Genomic DNA, 26,270 nt, shown 5'->3' with positions numbered 1-26,270 from the left:
ACGTTAAGAAACTACCGCCAAACCCATGCGATTAACCTCCTCGAGGCAAGAATGCGTCCCCGGTAGGCAAAGCAATTAGAGACTAAATCATACGCGATAGTAGTTCCCTCGTTCCTATATTGTTCTAGCTTCAGTTCTTCCAACTCATCACACTTAAGCGCCGAGAATTTCTTGTATCTATCGAATCCCGATGGCTGTAATATGCCCTAACATCCCGATAGGTCGTCGAATTCAGAACGCTTACGAAGGGAAAGAGAGAATGTAACGATGACAACACGCAGGACCCCAGAAAAAAAATCAAATCCATATTTGGTTACACGTTATTCCGTACCTGCATATGTATATTGATTAATGACCACCGTACCTAGAAGTAGATAACTAGATCTACCATAGCTCGATCGACACGTAATGGCTGCTGAGTAGGGTCACATTCACCGCCTTAATCAAACAGCGCGATTGTTCTTTTTGCGCCACTTCCCTTACTGGTTGCGCACGCGGAGTTGGAACGGAATAGGAAAACAATCGAAAGAGAAAAAGGCCTCGTTGGGCATTCTCGCTCGCCTAAACACACGAGATTTAAACGCGTGGCATCTTTAGAAGAAGAGGATCTATTAGAGCTTACCGATTCCTTTCATATTGCTCAAAAATAACTCAGTAGTTACCAACCCTCACAGATACAAATTTCATCGGCCTATTATCGTCAGGCAACCTTTAGGGCTTAAGAGGCGTTCAATAGGCGTTACTAATGAACTTGGCACCCGTAGAATGACTATCTCATAGGTATCTAGGTACTTACGGACTACCGCACACGAATTCGATTAAGCCACTGAAGAGGTAGGACTACGTTAGGTACCTAGATAGGTATTGAGAACAGCATCCATAACCACCCCCCCACGCGATCGAATTAGCGAATGGCGTCACCCGTTCGGCCCGCTCGATGTTGATCATCTAAATTCTTACACAGCCCCAATGTGATAGGATACGAAGATATCTTAAGTACCTAGGTACACAGAAGGTAGGAAATTTTTGTTGAAGAATCTAGATTCGGCGAGCAAGATAATGGAAGGGCCGGGACTGTGAAAATCAAGAAGTCTTTCACCACTAGGTACTCAACTTACATACAAGACTAATGCAGATAGTTAAGTCCGTGAGCTGCAATAAACCACCTGACAATTACTTACATATGTACTTGTCGGCGATATGCAACGTGCACTTTCTTATAACACTTCAATTTTAACATATTCAGCGACTAGAAATGCATGTATGCGGCTTTTCTAGATCTTAGGTACCTAGATGTGTAAAAGTTTCCAAAGAAAACTTTTCTTAACCCTTCTAAATAAGGTAAGACTTCGCGGTATCTCTCGTCAGCTGGATGTGATGTGATTTGGCTTTGGTACCTTGCAGCCAGAACCAAATCACTGGAGCGGAGGGGTTTCTTCGCATTCCCGCCCACACCGACCATGATGAATAAATATGAGATTGACCAACGAGAAAATTGATAAGGAAAAAAAGGCAAAAAATAAAATTAAAGTATGTAGTGATAAGTATAGGTCTTACTGGTAATAATTCATAGGATTGTACGTCATACAAAGTATCTACTGTGCTTAAGTGCTTATACAATTTCCTCAGTAACTTATTCATATATCATCCTTCTATTTGAGGCTTAGGTGAGGAATTCCTGATGGATGTAGTCTAAGGATTTAAAATCTGCCGTAGTTTCTAAAGAATAAAGGAAGGAATCAGAAAAAAAGGAAGAGAAGAGCCGAAGAACCAATCAAAAACTGATCGCATAAAGCGAATTGGGAGCTGCCACACCACGCGAGTCCCATGCGTCTTACGTCTAGAATCCTCTTTCATCAACCTTTTTTTTTTTTGTTATTATGGTGACATCGTCCCTTGCATTAGGGTATTTTAATTGTGGATTATGGACTGAAAAGATTTTTTTTTTTTTCTTTTCTTTTTTTTTTTGGTAGCTACTGATTCCTCGGTTCGGGCTAAATTGGGGAAAGCTAAGGAATTGACGGAACATCTGAAGTCGTAGGGTTAGCTTGTGATGATATTAGGAAGTTATCTAGGTACTTTTCCACCTGTAGCGGGCTGTAAATGGGTACATTGGTAGGTAATCTTTCAACGCCGAGATCTATTCACACGTTAGTCTCGACAATGCCTTCTAGGTAAAGTAATGATAAGCAAACAATGATCATCATAAACTTATTCCACAATAAAGTGTAATTCCCCTCTAACCCCTCGTATTGGCACCTGTCAATGCGTTTTCCGTTGGATTGGTACAATGTGGGACAGCAACTCGTGGCACGCCAGCACCCAAGCTAGATATTTCCTAGAACCAACATGTGCATTGCATTGGTCAAAAATCAATCTATGGGCCTACGAAGCCTTCATTTAAGGTATGTGTCTGAAGGATTCTCCTACATACAATATACGCCACATATCTTAGCCACCTCCAAAAAGGACGAATAGAAAAATCTAGATGTGGAGTTGAAATTTGATTGCCTAGCAACCTAGATGTTTCTAAAAAGTTGAAGGTGAACTAACATCTATGTAGGTAGGCTTGGATAATCTTTTCTCGTAGAATTAGGGCCGAGATGAGGAAAAGCTTGTGAAGGTCTATTAAAATTGTAGAATTGTGTTATATGTTATGTAGTATAGAATTTCGACTCGGGAAGGTTCCCGGTTCTCCAAAGACATTACTATATGAATACCTACCTAGGTACGTATATACGTCAAAATGACGGTACCTACGGCGTGATTCGAATAGATTCGGAGAAGTATGAGCATCTACTCCGACTGGATGGTCAGCAATAGACACACGAGATAAACTCAAGAGATAAGGTTCAACGTATGATGATGAGATGAGGATTAAAAAGTTGACCCTAAAAAAGCCGCTGACGTGACTTCAACCGGGAAGAGTAATCTTGCCGGTTTGTTTCCCGTAGCTAACTATTGTACGTAACGACATTGATAACGCCTTACAAAGATAACTATACTTGGTGTTTGTTCTTAGATATTCCCGTCGGGTATGAATTGAATTGCTTGTATATTTGTGACAGCCGATGATAATAATACCTGCCTTGGGTTCCTAGGTAAACATGTCTTGGTGCTGTATACTTAGGTATTTACTGCAGGGCGGGTTTTGGAACACTACGATTAATGAATGGGTTTAGCATGTTTATCCAAGCTACCTAGGTACAGTTACAAAAGTAGTGAGCGCTATATATTTCGGTACGTTAAGCGAAGAGATGGATAGAATAATCATAGTTCAGGATAAAAACGATGCCATATTGAAATGATGTCTTTGTATTTGTATAAGGAATGATGTTGTAGTATTGACGACGTCATGTTGATCCAATACCGGCGCATTGGCTCGGAATTGAAATGATAGAGGATGATCTCTAACCCCTCAAAAAATCCACAGCGTGGATGATGATAGAAGTTCACTTCATGCTACTTTGAAGAGGAACCTTACCCAGCTATCGGGCATTTAAGGCCATGTCATTAATGCGGAGTTTCGCATGTAATTATAAACCGAAAAGCGTGTATCATAGCCTATCTATTCAGCCATCCAGCCAACCCGCTCACCTAGCAGCCAAGGTATTCCTTAAATGTACCTAGGTAGCTACAGTATTACATGCAGAAGAAAAAATTAAATGAAAGAAGCTTCTACATACTAGGCACATCAAACTCAGGGGTCTTGCATGTGTTCGGATGTGTTGTAACTCGGCAATGTTTAGGATACAAAAGAGCAACTTAAGGATCAATCAACGTCACTAAACTTGAAGTACAACTAGGTAATTCCTTTGTAATCGATCTGTAGTTATCTCAACAATTTTATAATCTCATTATTATGACAGTTGTGAGACAACGTCAGCAACTCCAGAAAACTACCTAATGAACCGGTAAGATGTCTTACGAAGTCGCACACGATGAATTCATGCTCTTATTTACTTGGGTACGTAGAAAAGCAAGGTAAGCTCTGGGGTAGACTACATGATTGCCGTATAAGGAAACTAACTCACCTTGTAGCTCGGATGGTCCATGGCTGCGGTAAGATCTACCAGGAATCGAGCTCGGACCAAAATGTTGGAATTGATTGAACAATTTAAGTGGCTGATTGGTTACAACCAACCCCACAGGTCCTAGCAATGGACAAGGGAAATTTTTTTTCTCCCTACGATTTTCTTTGTGCTGAGGGTTTTTCATGTTTTCATATCTAAGTACCTACCCAGGTAGGTACCTAAGGACCTAGCCACAATATGCTGGTATACCATCTAGATCATCTATCCCAACAAATCTCTCGACAAAGCCACCTACGAGAGATTTTAAGGTATAATATCATCTTGAGGATTCAGATTCGTCATGGGATATGAATGTACTAATATCAACATTGATAATGCCGTTGCTTCGTCAAATAAGCACATAATAGGACCCTACATTTGAACAGACTAATGCAAGGTACGAACAACCAACATATTGCAAGGCAGTAGTGTAGACGATCGACATTGTTCCCTGATGCTTGTAGAGAAATTCTTTGGAAGACATTGGTTTCATATCCGGAGATTTTCTCTTGACTTGTTAAAGACCAGCAATGATTCTAAAGACTAATGTTGACTCTGGCATCATTCCGTTGTCGGATAATTCTATCTCGATCCACCCGCATGTTTAGGTGTTTTTCGAGGGTTTAAAAAATGCATCACTACGGGGGATTGTACGAAACTTGTCGTAGTACAGTTATCGGCTTCCCAATTAGCGTATGATTTTTCTAGTTTCTTTTCTCATTAGATACATTTTACTAATTCCGTCATGTAAAACGGGATATGCCGTGGTTTCGTCGGCTAGGGCCATATTGGTCGACATGATTTTCTAGACGGCGTCTTTTTTCTGTGGGCGACATGAGAAGTTTAACAATGACAAGTTAGAGTTGTGTCACCTTTGACAAAACTAAATCCTATTCCTCCAATGAGAACCTGTATTAGAAAAATCAAATAAGTAACTCAGGACGAATACGACATGAGTTTGCGAAACCTACCTGACTTAAAGGCAGGTTTACCCGCAGCCTCTACCTAGGTCATTCTGAAAATAAGCGAGCTAGATTTGGTGTGCATCGTTATACCTTCGTTCATCTAGTTAAGGCGTTGGGGCCAAATAAATTTGAGGACTGCATTCCGTACGCGTTGAAAATCTCCCACGGTAGCTAGGCTGTTGAGTAGGGGATTGCGCGGAACTTGATACTACCTCCGGAAGTCATAGATTTTACATACATAATAGAATGAACATTTAAACCAGCTCCAAATGTGATAGGTGACTTGTCATGCTGTAAAAGATCTAATTGGTAGTACGCGGTTTACATATATGCCTAATCGTTTGAATATGCTCAAGTACTTAGGTACTTATCTTAGGTAGCAACATACCTACGTAGGTCACGTAGCTAGGTTATAAGGGAGGCCGGGAAAGACCGCCATGTACCAGTAGAATCAACATGCGGTGACAGAGCTCACCGCGTCAACTTGCTAATGATAGAGACCTTTTTTCGAATGACAACATACAGGGAGGATATCGACAGTTGACGGAACGGGACGGGATGGTCTAAAAGACATGAGTTTGAAGTACAACATGCAGTCGGTAAAAAAAAGAGTGCTGCAAAACTAACGTATCTGCCCATCTGACCGAGGCAGGGTGCATTGCTTAATGCGGGAAGCCAGTAGAGAAAACTTCTGGAGCGATACAGAACCCACACACGGGTCTATCATTTGAATTGCTAATGATATTCTCTGCACATGTATCTTTAATATGTATAGAAGGTCAGGTGTTGAAATTTGTATGATGCTATTTGAGAACCATTTGACTGTTGACTACAGCTGCACGTCTGGCACTTGTCAAGGCTTTACTTATCCCTACGAAGGCATCTACCTTGGCGCTTAAGTTAGGTACCAGGCGGAGTTTGTGTTGTACATATGATGGAAATGGAATTCATTTACTTATAGGGTTCAGTTACATAATAAACGTACAAATTTACGTTGTATTTTATTCGTCATTATCCTGCCTACTACGTAAATCATGTAGTCACCATATGGATGCATGATAACATCGTCAATTTGATTTTATTTCGCTCAAGCAATTATAGTACAATATTGAGCTTTGATGTTGACTTGTTTTTATCACATCATGTCACGTTTCGTCCAAGAACAAAACAACGCGATATTCATCCCAATTAAGCGCGTTTCTCCTCGGTAGTTGGAGACCTAAGTAGTAGATCCGTTCCTCGATGTCACCTAAGCTGCTAGGATACTTGTTCCAAAAACGAAACAAACTAATGTAAGCTAGATAGATAGTTGTTCACCGAGTCCAGACTTGTCATAATAACCGAGGCGCGATGTTGAAAAATCACTAAAGATGAATCTGAGACTGAAGACTGTTTGAATTTCATGATAAACCCCCTATTACTGTGCACGGATTGCATCTTTTTATAGGTAACACCATACGTAACACTTCTTAATTGTAATGGCTGGTAATATGGTACGAGGAGTGCTTACTTTGAATTTGGGGTGTTGGATATGTACTTGGATACTTTAGGTTAGGTGTGTATCAAAACCACGAGCTTTGACCGATGGCTTACCGACTTGTCGGGAGGGGGCATCTAACGATTCTAGGAAGTACAGAAAGCGGTCTCATGTCTTCGTTCCATTTTGTATCTACAACCAACGTACCTAGGTAGTCGATGGTTCTTTTAAATATTTAATAAATATTGTATTTTTAAGAGTCTGATGGCCTATTTGAGCTCATTGCTAAATTGTGTATATAGGTACCTTAGGTAGGTAGATAGATATTTTTATATACCTAAAGTACCTAGATACATATGATATCTTATTTAAAATATTAGATCGTAAACACAGTATTAATATTACGTAGTACTAGTATGTTTCTACCATTATTAGCATACCACAAATCAATCTTGTTACTAATGAACACGTACGCACTGTGCTTATGCTCTTACTTATTCTCCGTATTTAATCCCCACTGTCAGCATGGCCTACTGCCTTTTTAGTCTAATTCGACGGCTCGTAAGGGTGGTAATCCCGATGGAGGTTAAGTTAGAATCCTTGTTCTACCTAGCTTAGCTAGTACATACCTAGGTACGTAGCCACCAGGAATCAAAGCCGGGACCGTTAGTACCTAAGAAGAAAGTCGGAGAGATGGAATTTTTTTTCTCTTCTCACTCACTACATTCGCTGTAAGTGGATCATAATCATATGTCTTTTACATATATAAGTACTTACCTAGGTAGGTAGGTATAAATTATTTCATAATTGCATTAAGTAGCTTTTATACAAGACTAGTCATCTATCTGAATATTGTAGATAGATGTATAAATATATAATGCTTTAAATATATAATAATGCTAAGCTCGATAAGTTAATTGCATCTTTTCTTAACAGATGAAAAAAGTATGTAGAACAAGAGATTGAATACTTAAGTATATATTTTTTCGGTTGAACATGGCGATTGGATCATAAATCGGCATTTTCATACGTACATGTATACCTACCTAGGTACCCAGGTATGTAGGCAGAGGTCACAACCCCGCCTCCCCCAACCTCTCCCCAAGCTTTGTGCTTCACATTTTATCGTAGGCGCATAGGGTACATAGGTAGGTAGGCTCTATATACGTACCTATGTAAGGTCTTGCTATTGTTTATTTGGTTTCGTTTAAAGCCTCTGCAGTTTTGTAAATATGTACATATATACATAATGAATGTCCATGGTAACTCGCTATCCTCTAACTGGTGGAGAACATAGAAGTAGACTTCCGATGGAGTTGTCGGTTGTCAAGGCTCAAAGAAACCGCTCGACAGGAATCACTTAGTGGTGGATCCCTTATGCATGACTGTGTTCATCCTCTGTTGAAATTTATGGCCGCCGAGAAAGAGGGCCCATCTACTCTTAATCCACAGGCCAATGCCCACCAAAGTGGTCCCAGTAGCTTGCTGGAAGCTCTCCCCGGACCCCTGCCGCTGTTAGCTTAGCCCCCCGTAAGCAGCCCAAGCGGTTCAGGTGTCATCCCAGTTGGTCGGGCTCCTAAGCAAGCTAAGCCTACAAGGATCAGAAAGGGGAAAGTTCACGATTTTGCGGATGTCAAAGAGTTTCCAGGGCGGCAGGTCGGTAGGGCCGTCATCAGTCCTGATTCCTGGAGCCGGTGGAGCCGCCCAGTGCACCAAAATCGAACGGAACAAGGTCTAGCAAAGCCACCCGCTCACATCCCGTCGATTTTTTTTTTCTTTACCAGTCAAGGAGGTATTGTACTCTCCTGTAATTTTTTTTCCCCAACCTCAACCTAGAAAAAAAGAAAAAGGATCTCTTACCTCTTTCTATCTCACATATGTACACTTTTTTTCTCTCCCTCTTTTCTAATCTTACCACCCTCGCACAATACGACCGTGGGCTTCTAAGGGCCCGCCAATAGAATACAAGTAACTTTCGTCAAACCTGAGATTCTGGGGAATAACGGTCGACTCGGACTCGCACACGATAGTATTTGCTTGCAACTCTTGGATTGTCTGGACTCATTGGCATATGTCGTACGGTCTCGCAAATTCTTATCGGTTTTTGTCAAGGTGCAGAGAAGGACGACCTTTTGGGGAGGCCAGGGAGAAAGATTGTTGTGTCAAGATTTACAAGATACTACCTAATTGATTGGTAAAGCGGTATACTTTCGAGAGACGGCACCGCAGCCTGACTACGACCCCACGAAATTTCAACTACCCCAAGCTACAAGTGCCCAGAACACGTGGACCAGTGTGACCACCCGAAGATTGATAGGGCAAAAGAGTCAGTCCACTGGTACACGTATATACCTATGAACCATTGGACATTTTTCGAAAGAGAAAATCGTCACGAGGTTTGACCACCGATATCTTTCAAGGTTATCTTATTAGGAGGTATCTTACTATCTATAAGACGCGAGAATCGGTTTATTAGAGCCGAAAAAAAACGAACTGTTTTGGTTTTTCTTCCTTTTTTCGGACGACAATCTATTTCCCAAGATAGCATTACAGGATCCTGGATGTATTTACCCTGACGTATCATTATTACCTACCTGCCTCACCCCACCAAACACAATACCGCGAATCGACTGATATTACCAACAACGATAACGCGACAGAAACTACCGCAAAGATAGTTTCGACGACATCAGCGATTGTGGATTTCGAAAGAGATACTCAACTATCGACATCATGTCTTTAAAATTACGGCCTCTCAAGTTGCCATTATTGGTGGAAGAGAGAAGAAGGAAAGAGGAGGAAGAAGCAGCGCAACGTGAAATGATGGAAGTTGAGGTGCCGTATAACTTCTACACAACTGACTCTTACTCGTCGGACGCGACGTCACCAGTAACACCAACATTTTCTACGCGTGGTCATCTACGTTACTCTAGTTCCATGTCGTCTTTCGATCTTGCAACAGTAGCGAGCGCTGAAAGTCCTTCGTCTCCGATACAAACAACCCAAAATTCCAATAAACGCGTGCTTCCTGACGTGAAGGAAGAACCTATTGAGTTTGACGATTCGGATTCGGACTCTGAATTTGATGATGCGTCCGAATTATACCAATGTCTATGTAAGTTATGCCTGCTCTTATTTCTAGCTTGTTGATCAATTCTAACAATTCCGTTTAGGTGATGAACCCTGTATACACAAGGACACCGATCTAGTACAAAGCACTTCGAACTTCTACACGCAGAGCCAGAGTACCGACTACGATGTTGGATTCTTTAGCGATGGCGATTTTAGCTTTAGCCTACGATCCTCGTCAAGAAAGCAAAGAGAAAGATCTGAGTCGTCATTTGCTGGGTTTTCATATCGTCTAGGTTCTCGATTCCCGGCCTTTACGAAATGGAAATCCTCGTCGAAGCCTTCTAGCATTATCAGCTCGCCTGTATCCGATTTTGGATTCGAGCGACCGATCTTATCAAGAGCAACTTCGAGTCGTTCTTCGTCAGTTTCAGCGCCCAGTCGGCATCGTCGTGATCGCTCGAACGAACCTCCTGTGCCACCTACGCCTGCCCTATCACGTTTTGGAAGTAGTGATAGTTTCATGCCTTTAGACGGAGCTATCGACGCCCAGAAGACAGGTGACGTTCTATTAGCTATAGAACATGAGCGAAAGCAAGCTGCGACGCCGCTTCTTCCGCCTTTGATGGCTTCAGCTTCCGAGCATATCTTATCGCAATCTTCACCGCTAGAATCACCAAGCGTTGCTGCTTCTGCTTCACCAATTGGAGAAGAATACTATGCGACAGGAATGCTATCTCCACCGCTCAGCGCAAAGGCCTCAAACTCTTCTCTTCGTCTTCTGCCTACACCTGTGGAGCTACCGCAACTTCCTGCACCAGACGCCTGGTCCGACCTTTTGGGGCATGCTAACTATACGATCGTACCGAAACCGTACAAACTGGAAACTGTTGATTTAGAATCTCTACGTCTGTTCCGAGCAGATTGGGAAACCGCACGAGTGAACTATACAAAACATCTCGCACGAACCGGCGAACACTACGGTCAGACCTCCAAGACTTACGCACTTACTGAAGCCAAATGGGCTGAAACGCAACGAAATTGGCGTAGCCTTCATGACGAACTCGCAGCGGCAGTTGTCGCTAGTGGTCAAGTAACAGTGTGCGAGAAGTTTGAGGAGGTTCTAACCACAGTTCCGAGAATGGACGCTGAGGGTAAATTTCCCGAACGTGGTGACGAAGACATTGTCGGACCGATGGTACGCGAAGCCACCATGATGTCTTTGGATAGTGTAGAACGAAAGGGGCCAAGCTTTTGGCGTCATCTTGTCGGCAAAGTTGGTCTAAGAAAATGAACCTCCGCTCCTTACCTCTACCACCTTCCTACCTACATAACACCAATATTGGCCACGGATCTCGAATGATTTTCAATATTACGACTTACCTAATGACGATTTTACGACTATTGAACGTCGCTTACGCTCGTTTCTAACATCTTTTTCTTACATCTTTACGTCTTGCAGCATAGAGAGATACCATTTGTCGTTTTTCATTTTTATTTATTTTGGATACCAATTAGAAGGACGACCGAATCCCGAGTACTACTACCTACTGGTACTATCAACGCCACTACCAACACCATCAAGCTTTCGCAACAGCTGCAGCGGCATTCACATGCATCGCATCGGTGTTGGTGTATCGCAATCGAAAATGTTTATTTGCTTAAACAACTTACACCATAATCTACCTGAGGATGTCTCGGCCCGAGACCGAGAAGCCCCCATGCACATATTTTCCTGCTTGTTGCATTTCTTTAGCGTCTTTCCAACCTACCTACATGTCTTAGCTGGTGTTCTCGCGGAATATCGGCGACCTACGTTATGCATGTGTACGTACGAGGTTAAGATCGACAAAGAGTGCCAATGATCGGGACAGAACATAGTTTTTTTTTTTCTAAATTTTTATTTGTACGCACTGTTCATACGCGGGATTCATACCCAATGTCTTGAAAGCGGAAAGTATACCGGTTGCATATCAGAAAAAGAAAAGTTCGGAATCACAGCATGGGTTTAGGGGAATAAGGAGTGATTTCGGAATTTTTTCGTCTTTTTATTCCAATTGGCAATCTTCAGTGTTTACCGGCATCATATCATATCATCGCATTGGCGCTTGGGTGGAAAAAAAAAAGTTGCAAAAGAAAGGACGGAAGAGGGTTCAACGATTTTTTGGAATGCCTCTTGTGTGCAATACTGTACTGTCTGTACATCATTTTGTCTGATTGTCGAAGGGTGGAGAACAGGGAGGGGTAGGAGTTCGATAATACTCCTATTGAGTACAACAGATTTGTCTGGTGAGCGGATGAGGGGATGATATTAACTTGCTGGGTCACTCTAAATCGATGACCGCAGCCTCCGGCCTCTTGAGAACAACTACAACCCAGACTGATAGTCTTTTAGTTGTTATCAAGGGGTGACGAGGAGACTTGTGTGAAGAGAAAAGAAACATGTACATGACCGGGTTTATTCCCTCCCTAGTTAGAATCAGTTATTAACTTGGGTCAACTAAAATAACATGGACATATATAAACACAGCTTTTCGATTTTCATACAATTGTGCATAACGAGTGATAGCAAGCTGTTTTAAGTCAACTTGATGTTTCTAATTGTATCTACCTGGGTATTTAGATACCTACCTAGGTACCGTGGGATGACGAAGTCCTAAGAATTTTGTTGACGAAGCCCCGTGTTTGTGGCGCTTTATGGAGGGGATTTTCAGCATTTAGCAGCATATATTGAATCTATCAAAGGTGTGAAGTCTGCAATGAGATAATAAATTGTTCCTGATCTTCACGCATAACCCCACGTACGACCGATGGCATAAACCATTGGAGGAAAGGCTGCATCTAAGTAAAGGTAATTGAAGATCCTGCCACACAGTTGATTGTAACATCAAACCCCACTCCTACTTTTTCAAGATTTCCCTCAGTGAACGGGACGGAGATTGATAGGTACACCATCTTCCTAAATCAGGTATAGAAACGATTGGCTCACACTACAGGATATATCTGAAGCCGACCGGAGTGGCTCCCTCCCGGTCTTCGGTTTGTCCCGGATGTTCTGATTCAAATACTTCGCGATTGGCCAATTTTTTATTCTGATGCTGCAACACCAATCTTGCGGTGACGGCAAGTAAAGCGACTAAGACCCCGACGGCTGCTGTAGCGCTCCCGCCTGCAAGGTATCGAGGTCCTTGGACGGATGGATACCTTAATTCGAATGAAATCACATTAGCGTCCAGTCCGATCATTTTTTTTTTCTTTTGCCATTCCACCAATTATGCTTGGGATGATGAAAAGGGTAATGATGCATACATGTAAGTACCATAAATATTGGCTGTGTTACCAACCATGTTACCGAAGGAAATACAAGCACTCCGTTTAACTAACGGTCGAGGAAAACTATTGGCTATCCAAGCCAAAAGGATCTATAATTTAAATATTGTTAGCCGCATCAACTCTTGTCTATGCTTGTAATTGCAGTGTGTAGAGTGTGTTAATCCCTAGGTCAAGAAGCTCACCTGATAGGCGGGAACAGCACCTAATGGTAACAGAAACAAGGCAAAGTAACGACCAGCCGTATTGAGAGTAGCTACTACCACAATATTTCCCACGACGGATACCATTATCAAGCATATGATATGAATACTCCGATCGGTGAATCGCCCCGACGTATACGTTACAAGTAGAGAGATTACCAGGGTAACTACCCAGACGGGGACGGTAAGTAGAAGCGTCTGAATGTTGCTGTACCCTAATGTCTCCACTATAGTAGGGAAGAAGTATTGAAATGTTTGGGAAAGTAACGATGCATGTTGCAATAGCGTGAATAAGTATAACCGTGGATCTCTCAATGCCATCTTCACTCCTTCTTTAATAGAGGAGGCATTGGCTTCATCGGCTTCACCAGCTTCTTTTACAAGACGCCATTGCGCATAAGCACGTTCCTCTGGAGTAAGCCAATTTGTCGTCGCAGGATAATTTGGTAAGATAAATGCAGAACAGATGGCACTAAAGATAGTGATGCTACCTTCAATGATGAAGAGCCAGCGCCTGTTGATTTGATTAGACTTATCTATCCACGCATGAATACCTAGGTAGACATCTTACCACCCAGAGATGCCATGTGCACCACTTAGATTCCCGAGAACTCCTGCACCCAGTAAGCCACCAAATGCATTGGCAACTGAATGACCACAATAGAACCAGGCGATTCTAAGAGCTAGCTCGGACCGTGTATACCAGCTTGACATGAGTAATATAGCACCGGGGAAGAATGGCGCTTCCGCTAGAAGTAGGTATGTTAGCTTTCCAACCTCATTGAATAAGATGGACGCTCGTGCTTTCTTCCGTATGGTATGCCTCCTCTTTAATATATTTATCCCCTTTTCCATTGATTGGATGAAGCGTTGATGGGGCTCTACCAAGAGGTAGGGTGGCTAGAGTGGTTCACTTGAAAGCCGAAAAGGAATACTTATACATACCAAAACCAAGAAAAAATCTACATACCACCAAAGAAGTGAACGTATGTGTAGCTGCTTGTGCTGTAGATATCACTCCCCAGATAGTCATGACCACACCAAGATAGATCGAAGGTTGTACTCGAGTTAATAAAAGATTAGAAGGAAGTTGCATAATGATATATCCAACGAACAATATGCTTGTAGCTAAGTTGAAATCTGTTCCAGTCATATTTAGATCTTCTTCTAATGTCCCAAGTCGAGCTTGGGCGAGGTTGCTAATTCTCTAATTAGACATGCCAAGAATACCTGAGGTTTAGGAGATTCAACGCTTTAGACTTACTTTCGATCCAGAAAGTTGAGCATATACATCAATATCAGCATCGGTAGTAGATGGTAATCGATCTTTTTCAAAAGGGTTGCCGTAATTTGGTTATGCGATTCTATACTAGCTGCGGTGAATTGTCTGAACATCGCGATTTGTTCGTCATCGATTCCACGTGCTTTAGCTATATTAGCAATTGCTTCCTTTTGATTTTCTACCTCCTCGTTGGCCACTTTAACACCATCTCCAGTTTGATCAGCCATTGCGCTTATCATTTCGTATAGATCATCAGAGAGAAGATAGCTTTTCCCCTAGTGACTATTTTTCAAAGGATCACTTTCTAACTTCTTTGACTTCTTTAATACGTTCGCATGAGAATTAATGTCACATTTGATATTATCACTACCTAGGTATCTCATTGAATGCTTTCGGCATTTATTAAAAGTTCGGGGTATCTTTCCTCGGTAATGCAGATTATAATATGCAAATCATTCCGGGTCGAGCCGTGATGAGACTCTGCGAGAGGATCGGAGGCGAAGGCGGGGGAGTTGGAGGTAGAAAGATCTGGATTAAATGTTACCCTCAATCACGGCATTATTTCAAGCATTTTGGTTCAATAAAGTTGTAGCTTTTGTTACACTACATCAGGTGGCTTGGGAATGCCCTTCATATCATTGGTTCGAATAAGGTGGGAACCAGTAAGAGGACTCGATTGTATATCGTGTCTAGGTTCATCAGCTGCATGTCATCAAGATCATCACAGGTAGGGGGTAGCTATCGTACACATCACGGGGGGTTGATAAAATTAGTAGGTACTTGCGAAGCCTAGAACTTTCAAGATTTGGATATAACAAATTTATTTATTGAATGGTCTATTTCCGCGTCACGTTAGCATTGGTTAATATAGATCTCACTTTATCTCTAGGGTGTACGGGCATTTGCGATCGCCAGTATGTTTCGATCTTCGGTAGCGCAAGAGCGAAAGACGATCCCCGTATGAAAATCGAGTTCTACGGTCTAATGAAACTATTCTTTTGACGCACCTTACACCAAGGAACATCAATGGCTACGATGTTAAATAATCCTTGAATTGTTTCTAAGGAATTCCTCACTCTTCTTCCTTTTCTCGAGTAATTCTTACCATTCATACTGATTCGGGATCATCCTTACCGCTTCCAATTTGGGACTCATAATACTTGGGCGGGCACTTACCTAGTTATAGAGTCCCTAATGAACGTGCGATTAAGAAGTTATATGATTTTGGACACAATGCTTCCAACGGTAGTTTAACTATCTCTTGCAAGATACGCTCTTGAAAATGGCGTTTTCGTTCAAACTACACTAAAGCACCACCATGGTGACCCAATTGGAATTTGGCTGACGAGGAACCAAGGAGACGAATTGAGAGCTGATTGAGGAGTGAGATCTCTAGTTTTACCTTGGGGGCCAAATTTATAAGGCGTTCTTTTAGCTACACAGGACTATGTGTTCACGTAGACAGAGGCGTCCAATGTTACCAGCCGCACCCATTCGCAATAATACGGAGGTTGGTCCCGCCGTACTTATTGAATTGACCTACTTTTCCCAGGTTATGGTGTATGCAACAATAAAACCATTTCGCAAAATTATGGAAGCCCATCTCCATGAACTAGGATTTCAATAAGAAGCTTTAATAGAGGTATATGCTTCGCGAGAAACTAGGAAAACGATCACTACTCATTCATAGGTAGGTATCTACCTAGGTATTGGAGGCATTGCACTGTTGAATTAGAGGGGCTGAGGGGTAAACCTTAAAATGGAGGTTACACAGCGAGGATTACCTGGTTAGGTAAGTGGACCTAGAATTTCGCCATATCATTGGCTAGGAAGCTATGAGTTCTCACATGTACTTAGGTACCTCGATAGTAAAGTATATAAGATAGCAGCAATGTAGATAGCACAGCTGTTTAAGGGGGAGAATGATCTTTATTCGCTTTTTATTGCTTATCAATGCCGAAATGGTGATGTAGAATTATATAAATATTGGGTGCTGTTTATATATTTTCTTCTATTTCGTTTCTTTATCATCATCTTCAGGTCAAGGTATGGCACGCACTCTTCAATGGGGTACTAGGGAGACGAGAAAATAAATAGACATAAATTGATATTATCATGGACAGTTAGTGCTGCGATGAGTTTGGGGAAGGGGTGATTCGTGATTAATCTTTTGTGGTTGTCGGATGGAATACATAGATACATACCGAGGTAGGTATGTATCGATATGTTAACAGGAGATTTCGAACAGGCAACTATTGAGATAAAGATACCACTTAGGTATGAGGACAAGCTAGATAAGTGAAAATTAAAACATATCTACTTATGTAGGGTAGGTACTTGCCTATGTTATTGGACGGGTAGCCTAGGTGCCTGGTAGGTAGGGGTGATTTGGACCGCAAATCAAACGTATTTATTTATTATTTTTGGTAGTTGCGAGGGTGTGCCTTCCACTTCTAATACTTTATCCAAAAATTTACTTCCGTTGATTCAGGGCAGTTACCTAGGAAGCTACTAATTGTCCTGGTGGATCTCTGGTATAAATACCTGCCAACCATGCACTAAAATTAAAATTCCTTTCTTCTATATCAACAATCACTACAACCAGCCAAACATGGCGAAAGAAGAGTCCTCCGAGTAAGCTAACCCCTTATCTCCAACCATAAAACGATTACCTCCCGAATCCTTTACATTCACGGATACTAATAATTTGCTAGCGCGGAGTGGCAAGGCTCTGCCGCCAAAGATGAGCTCGACGATGTTGATGAACATGTTATTCGTGGCCCACCCAGATATGAGATGCCCAACGAAGTAAGTTGGTCCAACACTGTCCTTTCTATTTCTCTACCCATTGCCTCGAACTATGAGACGTCCCATAGGTATCGCCTCAATACTAATAGGGCCATCACATTAGGACAATCCTCTCATTCAAAAACTCGGGAAGAAACTGAATGACATCCACGAGGATGTCTCCGATTGTGTAACTTCAAACCATAAGGGTATAGACTAGATTGATGCGGCATTGGATGGGATACATAGCGTCCAAGAGACCCAAAGAAGTACTCTCAGGCATCTCGAAGATATCAAGGCCCTCCATAGGCAGCAACATCGACGCCTCAGACAGCTCGAACGATTTAAAGAGAACGACGAATCCGTACGCGATAAGGATCGAGCTTTATTCGAGAAGAACACAAGCAGCCTAAAGGCGGAAAACAACAGACTTGTGGAGGAATTGAGTCAGACCGAAGAGTACTTAAGCGAGGCAAACATGACCAGTAACCTAGGATGGTCCATTATTGGCTTCTTTTCTTTCTTGTATGTATTGAAGAGAGCTATTTTCGGTGTTTAGATAGATGGTCGCCCAGATCGCGTGTAATTGACTGGAGTTTCCAGTTGCTCATATGGAGGAGAATAGTATGGTCATGAAAGCTAAAATACGAGTTGAAACTTGCTTCCCGTACTCCATATTTTATATTATTGATTCAATGTTGAAGACAACTACGGCAACTGCTTTATGTTTAAATTTATTCTGAATAGAAACCACATAAGGGCTATTTAAAAAGTATAAGAATGAGTAAAAAATAAAAAAAACCTTGTTCGTCGAGGCTTAATGCCCATGTAAAATACATGTAGGACTATGTTTGGGATTGTTATATGTGACTTCCCAAGTACCAATGATCCGCAACTCCTTGTGAGCCCCCTCTTGCTTCTATCTCCCTCTGGTAGGATCGTCCTACACATTTTATTGGTTTGGGAGCTTTCTTTTCCCTCGTCATGAAGCGGAGAGAATTATACGCGTAAGGGAACCTGTCAAATCTACCCCCGTCAGCAAACGTTGCAATTTACTGGTAAGTCATGCTCTCGAAGTCCTATAATGCTAAACCCTCTGCGTCACCCATCCTAGCAATACGGTTCCCCATAAAGCTATGCGGCTCGTGGATCAACATGAGTGCATGTCACCATACACCTGGCCTAATAGGCCACACCAGCTGAAGAATTGACAACCAGGCTAGGGAAGGGCGCTCGGGAGACGCGCACCTATTATACACGATTCGATAATCTATTAACCCTAGCCCAGGCACTCCCCAAGACCCCAAACCACACCAGCCACCCGTGAGAAGAAGTGACTGTTGGGCCGCACCAGGCATAATTACCAAGTGACTTGCCAAGACGATGCCGAGAATCCAACCCAAATTCCGCCCCCGCCACGGAAGTGAGGATTAACCCACTTACTCCCTCTCTGATGCCCTTTCCTAAAGTAGGAACGTTTATTGACCCGTCTTGTCTCTAGCATCAGAGATGCCCCCTTATCGGAGAAGGAGAGTTCCCAGGTAGGTATGTTGTAATGAAAACTCGGTGGTGACAAACAGAGGGTTGGAAAGCAAGAAAGACGAAATCGGGGGGACTTACTGTTGAATATAACGGGCCTCAAAGACCTAGGCCATCTTGTGAGTATATTGCTTCTATAATCGGATTCTGATTCTGGCTAAGCGTAGAAGATCGTATAATGTAAGGTCGAATCGATGTAAGTTGTTGGTTTGAAAAAATCTGCTTAAATCTAACCCCGTCAGCAATCATTGAAATCACTGGTAAGACATGCTCTCGAGATTCTATAATGCTAGATCCCTCCTATGCCACTCATCTTAGCAATACGGTGCCCCGTAAAGTACCTGCATTACCATGGTTCATTCGACGTTCGGCACGGCCGCCCCGACGATGTTTCCACTACCGTTTGACACAGAAGGGATACGATGTCAACTACATTGCAGGAACGGCGTGCGGGAGGGCACGCCGTGATTATCTAGCTTAACCTGCAACATAGGCGCTCCCCAAGACCTGATTTGCACCAGCCATTGTGAGTTGATGACTGTCGGGCCGCACCAGGACTAACCCAGTGACTTGCTGGGATGTTGCCGAGAATCCAACCCAATCTACTCCCTCTCTGACACCCCTGCCCCCAAGTAGGGAGGTTTGTTGACCCATCTTGTCTCTAGCGTCAGAGATGCCCCCCAAAGTTGTCACCCGAAGTAGGAAAAGGAGCTCTCACAGATAAAGATAGGTTTTAATGAAAACTCGGTAGTGGCATAAAAGGGTCATAAAGCAAGAAAAACGAAATCGGGGGACTTACTTGAAGGTTAGATAGGTCTAGGTCATATGGTGCGTGGTTAGAAATCGGATACCTTCGCGCGCCTGTGTGATAAATCATATCAACATGGAGGGGCGCGCGGCTTCGTGTCGGTCGGAAGAGGATGGGAAGGAAGGGGATACGAGGTATAATAAAGTGAAGTATCTAGTAACCTAGGCAGATAGCAAGAAGGTGGGTTGAATGTTGAAAGAGGATTTATTGGTGGGAAAAGGTTGAAGGGTGGAAGGAAATGTAAAGAGGAAAGGGAATTTATTTTTGCTTGTATGTCTTTTATGTTTAGAGGGGGGACGTGGGGCAGAAAAATATAAGTAGTGAGGTAGAAACTTTGGAAAACAAAAAAAGATAATTTAGAAGGAAATATTATCAGGAGGGAATGATGTAGAAGGGAAAAGAAATGATATGGGAAGAAAAAAGAGAAAAGATAAACGAGGACCAAGGGTTAGAAGGGGTTTTTGATTAGAAGGAAAAATAATTTGTGCTGTCTGTGTGGAAGGTGGACAGGAAAGCAGAGTCGGAAGGGGAAATAAAAAGAGAATACCTAGGTACCTAGGTATGGGAAGGAGTCATCAATTTGTGCGTTTTGGCTCGAGAAAAATTTCAAAGGAGGAAAAAACGTGCTTCCAGCTACCACTATTGGGTATTCTGTTCTGTAAGATATCAACAAGGCCGCACACTTGAACGTTGGAAGGTACGTAGGCAAAAGGTTAGGTGCCTTTTTCAGTACCTAGGTAGGTACATGTGTAATAATATAGAAACGTGCCTACTAGTACGCCAATATAGAACCTCCTTTAGGTAGTAATTGCTTTTAGGTACCTAGGGTTGATAGGCAACCAGCAACTACCTAGTATCTAGGTGGTCAGAGCCCTGTATCTCTGGTTACCTACCTAGGTACTCTACAACGACTTATAGCAAACTTGGATCACTACCTTAAGCACTCGTTCCGTTGTTGTTCATTCAAAATTCAGAGCATCAACAGCAACGCTCTAGGACCTCAGAAGCGCACTTGAAGTGTATTGTTTCCTCTCCCTTCTTTGATTCCTATTGCCTCAAGTCACCTTAAGCCATGAGTATCTAGGACTCATCATTCTGGCGTGTATATACGAAATCTTCCCGTAAGTAATGTTCGAATGAAATTACCTCCTCCCTCTATTATTTCCACGATACCCCTATCTAAGGGCCCTTGAGTATTTCGCTTGTAGACTTTTTTTTACTAATCGAATCTTCTTCATCTATAGTGGTGATTCCTACTTAGCGGCGACTAAGGAAGTTGTGTACCATTACGACTATCTCTTTCTACCGGCGTCAAAAGATAGTTCAACCTTAAAGATATGGATATCGTGGAAGAAGCTATGGATTTGCTACGACATCTAGTAGATAAAATCGGGCTTATCGAGGCTAGAATTGGAGCGATCGAAGCCAGATTTGTGGAGATGGAGACCGCGACGAAGCAGACTTGCCGGACTGTGAAACGGCTACAGCGCCTCAGAGAAAAGGAGCATCGTGCTACCATAGAGAATCAGGCCTCCATGGAGAAGAAGCGAACCTCTTTGGAGGACATTTTGGCACCTGCAGACGTTGATATTGGCGACATCGATAAAGCGATACGAAGATTGGAAGCGGAGCTTAGGGCTCAGAATCTGGACTTTGTACTCTGGGTTATCATTTTCGTTGCTCTTGGAGTCTCTGTCGTGTTCTACTTGAGATGGATTACGCTATCAACCCGTAGCTAACTCCTCGACTCTCACCCACCAGATACGTACAAGTTAGTCGGAACTTTGATGCGTTAGAAACGTCTGGATGGCCGTAAAATCATGTTTCTGGTTGGAATCATGCTCTATATTGGTACATCTATGTATCAGGGAGTGGATGTGAAGTAGAAAAAGGGGTATGTACCTAGGTACTTAGATACTTGCTTATGCAGATGTATGCAGAATCGTCCCGTGATCTCGCGCCTCCCTCGTTTAAATCGATCTACCCCGCATATTGAATAGTCGCGTCTTTTTACTTAATCTGATAAGATAACTGATAGATAGTCTAGGTACGTACCCAACTGTCGCGTATAACTTAGGATGTCATTCAATGCGATGCCTCCAAACTTCTTACACATATTTCATTCAAGATCCAAATTGATAACTTTGATACATATTCAACGAATCTCGTACAGAATGGCGTCATCATCTCCGAATACTAGTAAACGGAAAGCATTAGAGAAATCAATCTCACCGCCACCTTTAAAACGCAAAGCTCAAAGTACCATATCAAGTTCGTGTGTAACCTATCCACCATCGAAATAATGTCGCCATAGAATTTAGAGACTAATCAAATTGTCATTGGCGTTATAATTGAGTAGAAGGCGCAGTAGCTAGTTTCTTTACCCCGACATCCCAGAAACCGAAAGAACGTACAATCTGGACCGAGCGTGCTCCCGATGATGATACCCCTCCTACTTTACTTGTCGGACGTTACGAACCCGAAAAGATGGAAGAGTCAGATCGTAGAAAAAGGAGGAAAATAGCTGCGTTCGACCTGGTATGTCTCGTTATCGGTTGATTCGCCGAAAAAAGAACGTCTATAGTACTGGAAATTTATGGTTAATAATTTTCAGGATTCGACTCTTATCACTACAGCTTCAGGAAAGAGGTTTGGAGATGATCCGGGGGATTGGAAATGGTGGGATTCCAGTGTACCATCTCGCCTACGAGAATTATATGCGAAGGAGTAAGCATTGCATGCCGCTTTGATATATCATCCCGCCCTCGTTATTACGTACTCTATCTACACAATCTGTCTACGGTCATATCAATAACGCTTACACGTTCTATAGCTATCGCATAATAATCCTTAGCAACCAAGGGGGATTAACAATACACCCAGATCCGAAATCCAAAGGTCCAAAGACCGTCAATAAGAATAAGGTCAACAACTTCAAACAAAAATGCGGGGCCATACTTGCGCAGCTCAACTTGCCTACTACGATATATGCTGCTACGGGTCGAGATATCTTTCGTAAGCCGCGAACCGGTATGTGGATGGAAGTCTGTCAAGACTATGATATCCCCGAAGATGAGATCGATCTTGCCGATAGTATCTTTGTGGGTGATGCTGGTGGCAGGACAGCACAATTGAAAAACACCCAGACAGGTGCGGCAGCGGTCGCTAAGGATTTTAGTTGTTCAGATCGTAATTTCTCACACAACGTCGGGATCCCATATAAGACACCAGAAGAATTCTTCCTCGGTGAACCTCCTCGCGAGTTTGCGAGGGATTTCGACTTGACTTCTTATCCCCTTTCCGAATCAAATGATAATGGCGAGATTTTACTCGAAAAGACGCATAAACAAGACATTATCCTATTTTGTGGTCCACCAGGTGCCGGCAAAAGTACATTTTACTGGAGACATCTAAAACCATTGAATTATGAGCGTGTGAATCAAGACACACTGAAGAGCAGGGCCAAATGTTTCAAAACGGCAGCAGAGCTTCTTGGCGAAGGCAATTCAATAGTCATTGGTAAGTGGTCTGTTGGATGTAACCGCCTCCTAGCTATTACTTCTCACCCATCTATATTTCTGTGCTACTTAGTAATTTGAGAGTTCTATGCTAATAGATGAATAAGACAACACGAATCCCGATGCGGATGGTAGAAAGGAATGGGTAGATTTTGCAAAGAAACATAATGTACCCATCCGTTGTATCTGGTTTAAAGTACCCAAGGCGTTATGCGAGCATAACGATATTGTACGTGCTCTCAATAAGCCAGTAAGTAATGTTCTATTTGTTTAGCCCCTTGACGTAGCCTCGAGTCTTAAGATAGACCACTCAACCTTGAAACATGTCCAAATATCTGAAGCCATTTGACGACTAACCATTATAGATGAACCCGGAAGCACGCGCCGCACTACCCGGTCTTGCCTTTAACGGTTACTTCTCTCGTTTCAAGGAACCAAAAGTTAAGGAAGGATTCGAAGATATTGTCGAGGTCGAATTCAAGTTTCGCGGAACCAAGGAAGAATATGCTATTTGGGGTCGTTACTGGAGCTAAATTTTTATACCCAATACCCCTTTTCTGCTTTATGTCTCACTTAACCAGGTAGCTTAACTAGAGATCTGCCAATGGCGAAAGCGGCAGATACGCGAGCTGGTTGTAGATCTGTGAGAGTGCTTCTGCATAGTAGCAGTGTGCCTAATACATTATAAATACCATCGAACCACATTCATATATCAGCGCAGATTAAATACCTCAATAAGGGATGAATTTACCATGGAAGTCATTCACGTTCATATCTTAGAAAAAGTCAAGTTTATGGATCGATTTTATTGATATGTGTATGTATATGTAGGTATCTAGTAATAACATCATACAGAGTTGAAGAAAACTAGACAGTCTTCCCCTTATTCGATCAAAGGGACGTCCGATCTATCGTAAATTGTAACCTCTCTTCATAAGCTTCTCTTCATTCCTTTGTCCGAATAATCAAACCAAAAGCGCCGAACTCATGCTGAACCTTTTCTGGTGACCAAGCAAAAAATAAGGTCTTTTGACGCTCCGATGCAGGGAATAAATTGCAGTAGAGCCGCCTTCTCACCTCCACGATGAGCCATATTATGTACTAGATCTGTAGTGTATAGGACCATGTCGAGGTGTTTGATTGGGTCGATGTAGTTGATTCATCGACTTGTTTTACCTCCTCTTTCGCCCATGGGGAATTGACGGATAGACTTTCTTATGTCCGACTCTCTCGTATCTTTGTCCAAGTAGCTCATCAACAACCGCCAATCAACTCAAAATCATTATCAGCAGTAAATCATTCGACCTGCCTATTCTCGTCGTTCTACATCGTTATCGAATCCGCGGCACGTTATACGTCACACGTTCATGACACAGGTACAATCACACTCCGTACCCGATGGCGCAATAACGCGCTCAACCGAATAATGCAGCGCCACCTGTTTCGACAGCTTCGATTTCGGCAGCAGTGAGGGGTATACGACGAAATCGCTCGGGAAGTTGGTTACGGTCGAAGTAAACACCCTTAGGAGGTTCGACGGAACCAAGTTGGGAAGCAGAACGAGATCCGACACCGTTGGTAGCACCGATCGTCTTGCGCAGAGGACCGTGTTGTTGAGCGTGATCGCGGTAAGAAGAGAAGGATGCGTGAGAATTTCCGTTACCTCCGAAGTTAGACGGAAGTGCGCCGCTAGGAGAAGCTGGGTGAGGTTGAGGAGTATGGTCTACATGTTCTACATGTGAAATTCCATTGTTAGTAAAAAAAAAAGATTGACCTTCACATGAGGAGAATATGGGAATACCGAGGTTGTTGTCGGTAACAAAATAGAAAGAAAAAAAAAACGTACCAGGAACAGATCGTTTGCCGATGAATCGGATCAAAGGAGTTCTTTCGGCATGAGCAGCCGCTTGTCGCAAAACTCGAGTCGCATACATTGTAATTGAATATGAGTTGAATACGTAAGGCGCGTATTAATTGTATAAAATGAATATGAAAGAGGAATGTAGAGAATTGTTTTAATTCTCTTCTCGGTTTTATAATTAGGTGGTGGTGGTAGTAGTGGTGGTAAGGTAATAAAGCTCGGACTTTGGTTGGGGCAAACACAATGGTTGGTAGTGATAAGCAAGTACTATAGGTACTTGAGTTTAATAGTGAAGAGGTTGATTTTCTCTCTCTCTCTCCCGCGACTAAGATACGAAAGTTATGTGCCTAATACAAATAGTAACAATATTATTAATCAAACAAGAAGTAGTGGCCTAAATCGCACCAAAGTTTAAAAAGAAAAAAAAGAAAGGAGGAAGGCAGTAAATCTTGATATTTCCGTGTTCCAAGGTCGAACTTAAATTGTGGGATAAAGAAGACCGGCGCGAACTTTACCTTACATTAGCACGAAAGCAACTTGCGCCGATGGTGGAATCCACGCCGCCAAATGCCAAATGGGGGAAAATGGGGGAGAACAAGGTACCTACGTAGTAGATGATCAGTGGTTATTTAGAGCCCTTGTAGGTCTTGTAGGCCTAGATAGGAGCAAGGTTGGTACCTAGAACTTACCTGGATAAGTTCAATATGTGCCTACTATCGTACCACTTTTGAAGCTATCGGTATCCACCGATCTTCCTTTGGCCAAGATAATTACTGCGATTTTCGGACTTTTAGTTTTTTTCTTCTTTCTTTTGGTGCCCAAATCCCAATTACCAATGAATTTTCGACTTTCCTTTTTTGTAGTTTCCGTGATCTCTCGGCGAGATCTTTCCATGCATATTACTACTACTTATGCTGCATATCCCACGCGCTCGTGACAAAGGTTTCTATTACGATATAACTAATTTATTTAACTCATTGTAATTTCGAAATAGGTAATTTTGAAATAGGAATATGAATCCATCATGACCCTGATTGAAGTATTAAATTCAATTTATCTCTCATCTGAATATGTGGTATAGAAACGTCACCTAGGTGAGTCGATTCCTACAAGATCAAGATTGTTTGGACCACTTGGATTTGAACAGTTCGCATGCTTGTCTGGGATGGCACAGATCTCATCTATGTATAACCCCTCTGTATATTTTTATCATTATAGGTATTACCTGTATTACCTAGGTCAGATCTGTGACGTAAATAGTGACACGAACAATGGTCTCGATTCTTGGATAATTTTCACTCGATGCTAGCAAAACAACAAAAACGATACCTAGGTAAAGCCCAGTACGCGATGTAAAT

At 42.4% G+C, this 26,270-nt stretch overlaps 5 protein-coding genes across 5 annotated transcripts; 3 read left to right on the top strand and 2 right to left on the bottom strand.

The window, feature by feature from the left end:
* Positions 1–9,248: 9,248 nt before the first annotated feature.
* On the top strand, positions 9,249–10,878 carry F4822DRAFT_437534 (uncharacterized protein; the record flags this gene model as incomplete). Its single annotated transcript, XM_051462423.1, has 2 exons — positions 9,249–9,630; positions 9,689–10,878. The coding sequence occupies 2 exons, from the start codon at positions 9,249–9,251 to the stop codon at positions 10,876–10,878; spliced, it is 1,572 nt and encodes a 523-aa protein (XP_051314989.1).
* Positions 10,879–12,289: 1,411 nt separating this feature from the next.
* Positions 12,290–14,904, bottom strand: F4822DRAFT_405352 (putative MFS transporter). Its single transcript, XM_051458286.1, has 6 exons — positions 14,382–14,904; positions 14,063–14,316; positions 13,689–13,866; positions 13,100–13,631; positions 12,894–13,006; positions 12,290–12,788 (listed from the first exon to the last, which is right to left on the bottom strand). The coding sequence occupies exons 1-6, from the start codon at positions 14,636–14,638 to the stop codon at positions 12,575–12,577; spliced, it is 1,548 nt and encodes a 515-aa protein (XP_051314988.1). The 5' UTR covers positions 14,639–14,904; the 3' UTR covers positions 12,290–12,574.
* A 5,966-nt stretch (positions 14,905–20,870) lies between these two features.
* Positions 20,871–21,272, top strand: F4822DRAFT_429825 (uncharacterized protein; the record flags this gene model as incomplete). Its single annotated transcript, XM_051461167.1, has 1 exon — positions 20,871–21,272. The coding sequence occupies one exon, from the start codon at positions 20,871–20,873 to the stop codon at positions 21,270–21,272; it is 402 nt and encodes a 133-aa protein (XP_051314987.1).
* Positions 21,273–21,612: 340 nt separating this feature from the next.
* Positions 21,613–23,911, top strand: F4822DRAFT_405347 (PNK3P-domain-containing protein). The gene is made up of 6 exons (XM_051458285.1): positions 21,613–21,804; positions 21,893–22,071; positions 22,148–22,260; positions 22,367–23,052; positions 23,159–23,301; positions 23,417–23,911. Exons 1-6 carry the CDS (start codon positions 21,627–21,629, stop codon positions 23,582–23,584), a joined length of 1,467 nt encoding a protein of 488 aa, XP_051314986.1. The 5' UTR covers positions 21,613–21,626; the 3' UTR covers positions 23,585–23,911.
* F4822DRAFT_272887 (uncharacterized protein) lies at positions 23,832–25,548 on the bottom strand. The gene is made up of 2 exons (XM_051454742.1): positions 24,898–25,548; positions 23,832–24,783 (listed from the first exon to the last, which is right to left on the bottom strand). The coding sequence occupies exons 1-2, from the start codon at positions 24,983–24,985 to the stop codon at positions 24,467–24,469; spliced, it is 405 nt and encodes a 134-aa protein (XP_051314985.1). The 5' UTR covers positions 24,986–25,548; the 3' UTR covers positions 23,832–24,466.
* Between the last annotated feature and the right edge of the window lie 722 nt (positions 25,549–26,270).

This window comes from Hypoxylon trugodes (genome assembly GCF_022578975.1).
Source record: "Hypoxylon trugodes strain CBS 135444 unplaced genomic scaffold F4822scaffold_5, whole genome shotgun sequence".
Lineage (NCBI taxonomy): Eukaryota > Fungi > Ascomycota > Sordariomycetes > Xylariales > Hypoxylaceae > Hypoxylon > Hypoxylon trugodes.
This window is presented reverse-complemented; position numbering and strand designations above follow the sequence as displayed.